A 13188-nucleotide genomic window follows, 5' to 3' on the forward strand; every position below is an offset into this window, starting at 1 on the left:
GTATATGTCCAAGCCATTGGAACTGGCCCAAGCCCCACGGCGTGGCCGTCCTCCTGCGGCACGACCCTCCGGCCCCGTGGGTACCCACTCTGACCCTCCCCCCCCAGCACCTGTGGGCTCTCCAACTGAGTCCACAAGCTCTCACCCCCCCCTCTGTTCCAGCTTCTCGTACCCGCAGTGGCCGGGTCAGCATCCCAACCAGGCACAGAGACTTTGACTATGGGTGAATTCTGGGGGTGCTTGTGTAGTGGGTTTTACATAATTCACCCATGGAACCATTGTTCAGTTAGCGAGTTCCTAGTGGGACTCTTATTTCTGCCGGCTCGAGCCACTCTTGTGTTTGGTTTGTTTTGTAAGTTTGAATGTTATTAAAGCAGCTTTCGTTGGCACTTTTGTTTGACACTCCGCCTACGACTCCCGTCTCAGCCCGCTACATGTCCATCATTTTCTCCGTTGATGATTTGGCAGTTCATTTCGGCATAATAAGCATGTGATATTCGGAAGATTGTTTTGAATTCCTGGTTAATCACAATAAAAGCAGCTCATTTACGTAGTAAGAAATGGCAACAGTAAGACAGTGACTCAGCGAGTAAGCAGTAGTTAACTTATTGTATTGAGTGTCTTTGATGTGACTCCTAGCTACTTAAGACAACATTTCTCGGAAATACATCGAACATACCTTATAAAAAATATTCCCTGTAAATCCCGGAATACTTAAGGGCTGCCTGTGTAATGGCTAAGCACAAGACCAGTCCTTTTGCTTGACTGCAGATAAACATTGCCATCTTCTGTCTTTAATAAGAGGATATAATTCCAAATCGGGCTTAGAAGCTTGCCCACCCCACTTTAATTATTCAGCATGGTAAAAAGTGGTTATATTCTTTTGTCGTGGTTATCTGTATCATTTGTACATTTTTAAAGAAAAATCATTTCTGCACACATAAGCCGCACATAACTATAAATTCCCCCCCAATACACATTTAAAGGAAAAAAACATTGTGTACATGCATAAGCAGCACTTTGCTAATTTTATTCATGTGGAAAGCACGTTACTGAATGTTAAACTTCTTCAATGGTACTTATTGGCAGTCGTGACTAAATTATTCCTCGACATCTTATTAGCCGCAAGTCTGTGTGAAAAAGTTGCGGCTTGTAGTCCAAAAATTATGGTATAGCACATGCGGTCTGAACCCACGTTTCACCAGATAAAAACATTAAAATAATACAATTGTATATAGTCAGGACTGCTTATAAGTAATACATTTGTAAATAATTAAAAAACTTTATTCATAGATTTGAAAGAAAAATTACATTTTATCTTTGGTGTGACGTGTCTTGAGCTGGTACAATGGAGCAGCGTGTTAATGCAGAAAGATGAATAGCCAACGGATTGAAGTTAAAACAGATTTAAATAATTCATTTTTGAGGTTAGTCATGCCCTCAGAAAATGTGCTTGCTTTAATCGCCTTATTTTGTCAATTGGTTGCGGCCCTGCCACTTATTATGGTTAGTGATTTGAGTGCCTTCTTTTTTGTTTTTGATAATTGCAAGCTTTGGTTTCATGGTTATAATCTTTTAACTTCTCCCCTTAGGATCACTGCAAGCCTTGGGACCCATAGCAAATAAATACAGTATAAAAAATGCAGTATTGCACTTTCTATAAACACTCGGCTTAAAAACCAAATGACCCAGACTGTATTCAAATTAAAAAGATAAATAAATACATTAATAAATAGAATCCATTTTTGACATTTAATTTCTGAACTTTTTGCAGATTTTGCAGCACAAAACCCGCCTAAAATAATATTTTGGGGAGGTTGGTTCTCCAATGTTGGGTCAAACAACCCAAGGTTGGTCCATTTTTGTAACCATTCTCATATTAACCCAAATGTGTATCACCAACTCTTTATGGCATTACAGAAACACGATATTCTGAACTGAATGAAAAGAAAGGCATTGTGGGAGGGATTTCCGTCAATTGCATATCAGCATCTTCATGATGCAATGAAGCAGACCATTATATCAGACAAGCGTTTTTTTATGACATCAACCAAAAGCATTCAAGAGTCTGAGGGATATAGTTCATCATATTGATGAAAACCCTAAACTTTTTAGTTACTGATGTCGTATAGTGGCTAAAATGCAATAAAGAGGGCCCAGAAAACTTGTGACATGTACTTAGTCATCATAAGCAGATGACTGCGGAACACGATTAATAATTATTTAATAGGCTATGGTCACGGCTTCCTGACCTTCCTTTAATCTGACTAGATTCATTTGTGTAACATTTAATTAGCAGCGTCTTTGGAGAGCGTCCTGGCTTCCCTGCTGAATACGTATTAGTTCGTTCTCTAAATACAACATTTGGAAATGAGCTCACTGCACTTGTCAAATGAAATGAAATTCAACGACTTTAATCTCATTTCCCTTTTTGTTGAAATATAACGTCGTGTGTTTGAGTGGTACGGCATCCAATTACGAAAGGTGACAGGGGGTTAAATGTTAAAGGTCACAAGTTCTCTAACCCTGCCCCCCAAATAAGTCAAACTGTAATAGTTCCTGAGGAATAGTTCATTTTAAAAAATAATAATGATCTCACAAAACACTTAACACCAAAGTTATCGTACGCTGAATTATTTTAAACCGCACTTTAAGTTGTATTTTGGTGCCTGATAAGTGCAAATAAATACAGTTGGATTTGAAACACTCTCACCCAGTTTCATCAAAGTAGTCAATTTACTTTTATTTGCATGTCTCAAAGGACTGCAGAAGATTACATGTATAGCCAGTCACGGTTGTGCCAACCACTCAGCCGCCGTGCTGCCCCTATATCCATATATATATATATATATATATATATATATATATATATATATATATATAGGTATAGATAGCGCGTGTGGGGCACAGTTCTGAGGTCATGAGATCGAACCTCCCGTGTGGAGTTTGCATTTTCTCCCCGTGCTTGCGTGGGTTTTTCTTTGGGCACTCCGGTTTCCTCCCACATGCATGTCAGGTTAACTGGTCGGTCCAAATTGTCCCTAGAGGTGAATGAGCAAGTGAGTTGTATGTCTACGTGTGCCCTGTGACAGGCTGGCAACCGGTTCAGGGTGTCCCCTGCCCACTGCCCGAAGATAGCTGAGATGGGCTCCAGCACCCCAGCAACCCTACTGAGGATAAGCGGTGCAGATAATGGATGGATGGATGTACAGTCGTATGCAAAAGTTTGAGCACCCTTGATCATTTTCAAGATTTTCCTTCATAAATCATTTGTTTTTCGGATCAGCAATTTCAGTTAAATATATCAAATAGCAGACAAACACAGTGAAATGAAGTTTATAGGATTTACAGAAAATGTGCAATAATTGCTGAAACAAAAGTAGGCAGGTGCATAAATTTTGACACCCCAACAGAAATAATGACATCAATATTTAGTAGATCGTCCTTTTGCAGATATAACAGCCTCTAAATTCTTCCTAAAGCTTCAAATGAGGGTCTGGATTTGGGTTGAAGGTATTTTTGACCATTCTTCTTTACAAAACATTTTCACTTCAGTCAGGTTTGCTTGTTTCTGAGCACGGACAGCCCGCTTTAAATCACACCACAGGTTTTCAATAATATTCAGGTCTGGGGACTGAGAGGGCCATTCCAGAACATTGTACTCGTTTCTCTGTATGAATGCCTTAGTAGAATTTGAGCACTGTTTGGGGTCGTTGTCTTGTTCAAGTCTCCAGCCCCGGGGCAACTACAGCTTTGTCACCGATTTTAGGACATTGTTCGCAAGAATCTGCTGATACTGACTGAAATCCATGCGTCCTTCCACTTTAATAAGATTGCCAGTACCTGCACTGACCACACAGCCCCACAGCATGATGGAACCACCACCAATTTTTACAGTGGGTAGCAAGTGTTTGTCTTGGAATGCTATGTTCTTCTTCCACCATGCATACCGCCTCTTGTTATGACCGAATATCCCAATTTTAGTTTCACCAGTCCACATCACCTTATTCCAAAATGAAGATCGCTTGTCCAAATGTGCTTTAGCATACCACGAGCGACTCCGTTTGTGGCATGTGCGCAGAAAAGGCTTGTGCCGCACTACTCTCCCATACAACATCTCGTTGTGCAAAGTGCGCTGAAGAGTCTGACCATCCTTCGCCTCTGCTTATCTGAGATTTTTCTTGGCCTGCCACTCCGAGCCGTCACTAGAACTGCGCCTGCGACCTTCCATTTCCTCACTATGTTCCTCACAGTGGAAACTGATCGCTGAAATCTCTGAGCTAGCTTTTTGCATCCTTCCCCTAAACCATAATGCTGAACAATCTTTGTTTTCAGGTCATTTAACAGTTGTTCTGAGGCTCCCATGTTGCCACTCTTCAGAGAAGATGCAAAGAATAGAACAACTTGTAACTGGCCGCCTTAAATACCTGTTCCACTGATTGGCTTCACCTGTGTATGTAGGTCTGAATAAAATTATGACTCACAACACGTGGTAAGCTTTCTCTCCTGGCTTTGATCTCTTTGATCTCCGGCAAAACTAACATAAAATGCGACAGAAACAAAATGAAAATAAATCCAAACAGCTTGCCAACATCATTTTGCCGTTCCATGTATTCCGTTACATGACAAAATTTAGTAATTTTATTCATATTTAGTTTCTTTTGTCTTTTATTAGCATATTTGGTATTGGAGTAATCCAAAAGTAATTGAAAGTAATCAAGTTAAAGTAACCGTACCCAACTCTGTATGTATATATATATATATATATATATATATATATATATATATATATATATATATATATATAATTGTAAAACAAACAAAAAAACAAAAAGGTAATTCATCTTGTTTTTTTAGAATAAATATATCTGCCTGATTTGTTGTGTTACGAAGCAATTAAATTGATAAATGACCCAAATTTTGATGAGATAAGAGAAAACTGTAAAAGAAAATCTTATTTCTCAGCCAGTGACTTGAAAAGAGCAGCAAAAGCTGTGGCCAATTACTTTTAATGGCCGTCCCCGCCTCATTGCACTCTAACGAGCTTCAGGTAATGAAGACAATTTCCACAAATTGCTTCATCTAGCCACATCAAAAATATCTCCTTTCGTTGCCGTATTGGAAAATAAACACGGAAAAGTTGTGCCTGCACTTCTGGGAGAAGAGGAAAGAAAGGAAAAAAGTTCTCCTGTGAAAAATGAAACGGATTGCAGACGTGAGTCAGCATATTATTGAGAAAATAACCCTTAATTGCTTTCGAATTTTGGAGTAATTTGACATCGAAAACCGCTGCCCAGTTTATTAGTATAATCCCCGTCATCGTCTTGATCCATATAAATCATGCAGCAAAAATCAAACATATCATCATACATGATCTTTTTGATTAAAATAATTGCAATATGTAGTCTAATCCCTTGCAACTTTGCATTTAGTAATCTTTGGCCCCAGTGCATTGTGTGTTGAAAAATATTCCGCAATTTATTATCCCCGATAGAATGGGGTCGGACAGCACATTTTTGTCCGGCCTCGCAGCTGTTGTTTGCCATTCTGGCCACCTAAAAGGGAACTGCACTCGTGCGGCTCCAATACATTTTCCCGATCCCACTTTAAAGTCAAAGTCAAAGTCAAAGTCAGCTTTATTGTCAATTCTGCAGCATAAACAGAGAATTGAAATTACGTTTCTCTCAACCCCCAGTGTCTAGGAGAGAAGAAACACTATGCTAGGACACGCTACACTGAGACACAAGAGTAGACAGTACGACACATAAATAGACAGTGCGGACACACAAGTCATAAAGTGCATATTGTACCTTTGTAAACAAAAGTCCATATTGGTGAGGAGACCAGCAGAATTGGGATGTGTTCACCTCTGGCCCGTCTGACATAAAATGGAAGGTTGTGGCCGCAAGTCATTATCCCCTGTCGACTATTGCTAAGAGCATAGGCCGGCGGAGAGCATTGTTTTCTTAGTTCCGCTGGTGCAGTGTGCCATGGTCTACCTAATGTGGACCACACTGATTTTGCAGCAATCCATTATCCCTAGTGGACTATTGCTGATAGCTGAGATCAGCAGAGCACACGTTTGTCGTTACTGTACTTTTGCTTAAAATGAAGTGCACTTGTATGGCCGTGTTTCATTATCTCGATCAGATATTGCTGAAAGCGGAAACTGGAAGAAGGCACTTTTGTTAGAAAGTGTGTCGTTCTGACCCGCTTGAAATTAAATGCACTGTTTTGGCCATGATGCAGTATCCCAGGTCAACTATTGATGAAGGCAGGGGCCAGCCGCTCAAGCATGCCATGTACCCACCCCTAAAATTAACTGCCTTGATTTAACAGCTATCCGTTATTCCTAGTGGCCTATTTCTCCGCGCGAAGACCAGCGATGCCAGCTGTGTTGGGGATGGCGCCCGATTTTTGACGTTACTGTATTTGCAGTGAAGATGAACCCATAGCGTGCATCTATTATCCCAAATTCCCTATTGCTGCAAGCAGGGATCAGCAAAAGGCACTATTGTTGGAAGGCGTGCCGTTCTGGAAAACCTAAAATGAAATTGCAGTTGTGGCGGCGATCTATTATCTCCATTCAAATATTCTGAGAGTAAAAGCCAGCAAGACATAGTTTTTTCAGTTTGGGTTGTCTTTTTGGCCAAGATCCATTATCCTTAGAAAGAGAACTGGGGCTAATAGAGTAATGTCATGGGTGGTGGCTCTTTATTCCCTAATTTCCGCCTGATTTCAACAACAATCGTGCAACTGCACTCCATTATCCCTGGTTGACTATTCCTGCAAGGAGGGATCAAAGGGACTAAATTTACTGTACTTCACAGAAATTTGGTTGCATTCATGTTTATCTGTGCTTTTACCAAATACGGTGAAAAAGTCCGACTCATTTTGTGGTGCGCTGCATCCTTCAAAGAAATATGCGGCAGCATCTCATCGCAGTTAAAGACTGATTGCAGTCACTTGGGATCGGCACTGTCCATAGCAGTCCATTTAGTTGCAATTTTTACTCACTCGGGTTCCAGGATCCGAGCTCATTTGGCACGGGTGCTGATTTACGCAAATGGCCGAGGCCTATTGCACTTTTCACATGAACCTCTGCTGGATACGAGTCCCCGCTGAACCACTAAATATTTTACTGCAAACAAATATCTGGGGCATAAATAATATTCCAAGATCTGGGCAACCAGCGGCACTTTTAGTTGCGGTTCTCTTAAGGAAAGATATGTCAACAGCCGATTGAAAGTAATTCTTTAAAAAAAAAACAAAAAACAGTTAGTTTTGCCAAGGATTCAATAAATTTAAAAAAAATCTACCATCATCTGTGTTTGATGATAATTACATTGAATGAAGGATTTTTTTTACTAGGCTTGTCAACTAAACGGGCTTATTCTAGAATTTCTTTAAAAAAGAATCTTTAATTATGAATAAAATAAAAATATGTATTTAAAGAAGATAAACATTTCGAATATTTCTAAATAATCAAAGTTATATATTGGAAAAAATACTATAAATAGTGTATAAAATAACATTTTAAAAATTGGTTTTACAAAAACAATTATTCATTCTTAAAGTTCTTGGATAAATAAATGAATGAAAAAACATTATTTCAAACATGAAAAAAACTAAACTAAAAAGTCAAAAAAAAAAAAAAGTTAACATAATATGTCCCAAAGGGAATAGTAAGAAGAATATTCCAGCTTAAAATATGAAAAATACTGAAATTATCTAAAATTATTTGAAAGATAAATATTCTAAATGAATATTATCTGTCAGGACAAGAAAGGAGACAGTTTCTTAGTTTTATTGGAAAGAAAGGAAAGGATTGCACACATGATCCGGTGATCTCTGGTCGCGGGAGGAAGGTTGCTCTGAAAGCAGAAGTGGCACTTCCGTGGCGAGCGATGGCAGTGTTGGGAACGGAAAAAACGGGTCAGTAGCCGGGAAACAGACGCGAGCAAAAACACGAATGAGTCAGGGTCGAAAAGCTTTGTTAGAGTTAACTGAGGTTTGCAGATGTACTGACAACAGGTGACAGAAAGGAGTGGTTTTAAATAGGAACAGGGAGCCAATCAGCGTCCGAGGCAGTTGGCGGCAAAGGAGTGGGCACAGGTGACTCAAATCAGTAATCATGACAATTATCATTATTACTTTTACCAAGTATCATTTTTAAATAATAGATATTAAATGTTTAACTATTTCTTAAAATAAGAAAAATACCTAAAATATTTTCAAATAATTAAAGAGTAAAAAATACAGACAAATATTATAATTATTACATAAGTAACATTTAAAAACGTGTAATACCAAAAATAGTTCTTAAATATTAATTCTTAAAGCAAGAACATATATTAGAATATTGTAAATAGACATGATTATTATATAATATTTAAAAAAATGTTTTATAAAGAATAACATTTGAAATCTTTGAAATATATCTTAAAATAATAAAAAAATCACAAATTTTCAAAATGTACTTATTATAACTTTATCTTATGTCGTTTTAATTAAAAAAATAAAAATAAAAAGGGAATAATTTACTTTTAAAGGGTATAAATGTAGTTATTTTATTACGTTTTTGCAGGAATTATTACATTACTATTGAAAATGTTTTGTTATTTTTGCTAAAAAAAGTATAATATAAAATGATTAAATATTTTAAGTAATGAGAACATAGTTAGCTTTAGGGGTTACTTCTTAGCTTTAATAACTAGGGTAATTATTTTTTTCACATTGGGCCAGATAGTTTTAAAACAATTTGTGCCCTAACAAATGGAATCAACATTTTAATACTGCATATTGTATTTCCTTAGGTTGTCTCTGTGTGATATTAAGATTGGTTTGATGATCTGAAACCTTTATGAGTTATCAATATGCAAAAGGACACAGAAATCAGAAAGGGGAAAATACTATTTGCAGTTCGTTTTCTGGAAAGAACTGTCAGCTATGATTTCAATTCTTAGTCTAATGACTACCCCGCTGACAGCCTACTTTGGCTAAATTACCGTCCGACGGTGCTATCCTTTGTTGTATTCAAGTCTGGGGTGCAAGTCTTGACCTGTCGCAGCAGGACTTTCTTGTAACCGACACTTAATACTTTGTCAAAACGGACAAATACTGTAGCGGGGGTTCTTCTGTTCTCGGGCGGATCAAAGCGAACCAAAACGATCGCTCATTCGGCTTTCCGATGACATAGTCTTCGATTATAACAATAAAAACCACGGGGTGAAAACTGACGTGAACCCATTAGTACAGGGCGCGGAATAAAGAAGGTTAAAAAAGAAAACGAAAAGGAATTCACATCGCTGTAACAAGGCCGGAGAGTAAATATAAACCACTTGTTATAACAGGAACTTGAAATTTATAGCTTGTAGTATTTTGTACGTAGCTTGGTGCTTGCTTTCAAAATAGCATGGCTGTAATTATCTGCAGATGGAGATGGATGCAGCTGCTCAGGGAGAAGATATGCGAGCTGATCTTCGGTATTTCTGCTAATAAGATTGTTGACCTCTGATTTTGATCTTAGCAGATACTCAAATAAGGAAGAGATGAAAACGAATCTAATAAAAAAAAATTTATATGGAAAAATTGGCAGGACACAAATCATATTATAGGCCTTCTGCTTACTTATCTTCTACTCTTCTCTTCTTCAAAAAATATCCCAAATATCATAATGGCATCAAAAGTCAAGGGATTAAATCCAAACTCAATAGGCATAGGTAGGAATTACTGGTCATTCTAATAATTTTTAATTTTCTTTATTTAATATATTTTAAATTCATTTCACACACACACACACACACACACACACACACACACACACATATATATATATATATATATATATATATATATATATATATATATATACGCCCTGAATTGGTTGACAGCCAGTCGCAGGGCACAGAGACAGACCACTCACTCGCTATATCACACCTAAGGACAATTTGGACCCGACAATTAACCTGACATGCATGTTTTTGGGAATGAGGGAGGAAACCAGTCTGCCCGGAAGAAACCCACACAAGGGAGAACATGCAAACTCCACACAAAAAGGCTGCGGCAGCTGGACTTGAACCGTGAACCTCTGCACCGTGGGGCCGCACGCTAACGATCCAGGCGAAGCGACACCCTTTTACATAATATATATATATAATATGTGTATATTCCTGTAGCAATTGGCTGCCTTATTTTAGGTGATTTCGATTAGATTTTACAATCATAAACAAAGCCCAAAATAGGACACAAGATGTCCTATGTGTTAAGTTCAGGGCCAATATTTTTTTTTATTATTATTATTCCTCTTCCTTCTGACCTGTTTTTGGATAAGAATACAGCGGTTTACTTTCTATTTGATATTTTTATCCGTCTATCTATCTACTCTGGTCATATGCCTCGAGAGGGGTGACCGACAGCAAGACAAACGCATACAAAAACAAAGAAAATAAAAAGGGAAAAAGGAGCAAAAAACACGCACAAAAATTTTTGGACCATGACCAACCCAAATGCCCAAACACTCAAACGAGTTAAGCACCTCGGCACCCAAGTTGGTCATGCTTTCGTCCCTCCAGATGGGTGACACAACACACTCTTCTGTTCAACAGCAGGGCCCGACAGCTTTTACTGGTTTACCCCTGCCGCATCAAACAGGTGTCCTGCCCATCCCTTAGAACGCGTCTAAATATCCCACTATCCTTTTACAACACCTCTCTACTCATTCCTATCACCAACAAGAGCTCTGCTTCCACTATATTTAGACCTCTTTTAACACCATCCACATCAATCGTGGCCTACCTCTTGGTCTCCTCCCATACTTCTGCTCTGTAGATCCTCTACAACATTTGCTCCTCATCCATCCTCTCCATTTGTCCGAACCAACCGAGTACTCTCTTATCCACACGCTTGCTTAGTTCCACTACTACTCCAGTTCTGTCTCTCACAATTTCATTTCTCAATCTATCCAATCTTGTCACTCCTAACAATACATTTAAAAAGCCGAAAATGGGACACAATATGTCCAGGATGTTAATTTCATGCAAAATCAAGATACATTATTTTTTTTATTGCCCCTGCCTTTCAGATCTATTTTGGGGTGCCCGAGAAACAAAATCCCTGTAGCATTAGGGCGGTTTGCTTGAAGTAGTTTTTATTTTATATGACACATTAAACAAAGTCTAAAATGGGACACAATTTGTCCTATGTACAGTACGGGCCAAATCTTTCTCTCTTTTTTTTATCAGTCATGTCCCTGCTGACCTGTTTTGGAATGCTATAGAAACAGAATCCCAGAATGCACTACAAAACGCCCAGCTGAGTAATGTAGCTTGGTGATTATGACTTCTGACGGTTTTGAAGATCTGAAAAGCTCTCGCTCTCTAGTTTCTAATTACTTTAGCTGGAGATTTATTGTACTGACCCGAAGTTACTTTCTGATGTGACGTATTTAGAAGCAATTCTCCTGGATGTTGCACAGTTATTTTTAAAAGAAACATATTGAACCGTATCATTTTTTTTGAAAAGCAACCAATAACATCACAATTGCTAACAACGCCAAGACAGGTTCGCTGGCTACAAATCGCTCTCTGAAATTATTGCTCACGATACGGTACTTAACTGAAATCCCTTGACATCTCAAGTCTTTATTTTCCCCCTTAAAACTTAAATTGTATGTTTTTTTATGCTTTGTTTAAATTCTCCACCCACAGTACCAAAAGTCCCGGATGAAGAGAAGAAGTTCCGCGATTGTGCTGATCTTTACCAGGCCGGATTTCACAAGAACGGGGTCTACAACATCCAGATTAATATCCAGGAGAATAAAAGGGTAAAACCGGCTAAAATACCACCATCTTTACAATCCTGCTATTTTATTTGAAAAGATACAGTGCCTAGCGAAGGTATTGTCCCAGAGGCTTCAAACTCAAAGCTAAAAAAACTAAAACAAACATTTTCTAAGAATCAACAACATGCGAGACATAAACATGAAGTGGAAACAAAGTATTTCAACATTTTATATTATGTTTACAATGAAAAAACTGAAAAAGTTAGCTTTGCAAAAATATTAGCCCCCTGTTCTCCTAGCTCAGCCAACTGACTCTAGAGGTTTCCTGATGACTTCTGAATGATCCATGCTCAACTTAAATGACTAACAATGACAAACAGCGCGTACCGGTGTGTCATTAAGGCTAGGTTCAAACTGCAGAGCTAATGCTCAATTCCGATTTTTAGTGAAATTCAATGTTTTTGTGAGATTAGACATTTCTAACTAAATGCAACCTTAATGCGACTTAATCTTCCAATTTAAATGCCACAACTGGTCCGCAGGCGCACAGGAGGAGACATGGCGTCACAGGCAATGCACTCATGTTTGCGGAAGTACTCGTGGATGTTAACAGCGGAACATTAATAAATAAAGTATATATCTATCTATCTATCTATCTATCTATCTATTGTGACCCCTAATAATAATTAAATCCCAAACTTTGCTTTTCCCTATTGAATGTTGTCCGTGTTGTTGTTATTGGTGACTGCCAATAGAGAAAACTTTTGATTTAAGCACGAACTCGAGCGACATGTTGTGAATCCGCGATACGATGTTGGCTGTTCCGTGAATGACAAAATAAGCAAGTGTTCATCTTCCATGAAGGTGTGATTTAATGACACTCCGTGTTTTCGTCCGCCGTGGTTGTTTATTTTCCTGCTTCCTCCCGTATGTTTGAAGGCAGAATCGTGACATCTGCCACCTATCAATGACTTGCAGGTCTCATGAATGTACCTCGACCGTTCAGACAGAAGTCGCACTCCAATAGATCGGATATGTATCAGATGTAGGACCACATCAGAAAGTGGCCTGGGTCTGATGTGAAAAAAGCGGATACTTTCACAAATCAGATACAGATCGCATCCTTGCAAAAAAATCCAATTCCCTTGCAATGTGAACCTAGCCCAAGTCTCACTTTAAATACACCTGAACAGACAGCATTACTAAGCATTCTCATAGCATTATGAAGACCAAAGAACACACCAGGCTGTTTCAAGATGAAGTTTTGGAAAGGTTCAAAGCAGGAATGTGATGCAAGTAGTTTTCACAACATTTACACATCTCCCAGAGCACTTTGAGAGCAATAATATCATAATGGAAAGAGCATAAACCCCTGCAAACCTACCAAGACCTGGCAGTCTTTCTAA

At 38.5% G+C, this 13188-nt stretch overlaps 1 protein-coding gene across 1 annotated transcript in view; it reads left to right on the forward strand.

The window, feature by feature from the left end:
• angpt1 (angiopoietin 1) overlaps positions 1 to 13188 on the forward strand; it is a 76453-nt gene that overhangs the window by 34045 nt on the left and 29220 nt on the right. Inside the window, exon 5 of the mRNA XM_088328853.1 lies at positions 11709 to 11824. Coding sequence (XP_088184979.1) covers positions 11709 to 11824 — 116 coding nt within the window. The remainder of the gene's footprint in view (positions 1 to 11708; positions 11825 to 13188) is intronic.

The sequence above is a fragment of the Urocampus carinirostris genome, chromosome 2 (genome assembly GCF_059441175.1).
Source record: "Urocampus carinirostris isolate Australia breed hairy pipefish chromosome 2, RoL_Ucar_1.0, whole genome shotgun sequence".
Classification (NCBI taxonomy): Eukaryota; Metazoa; Chordata; class Actinopteri; order Syngnathiformes; family Syngnathidae; genus Urocampus; species Urocampus carinirostris.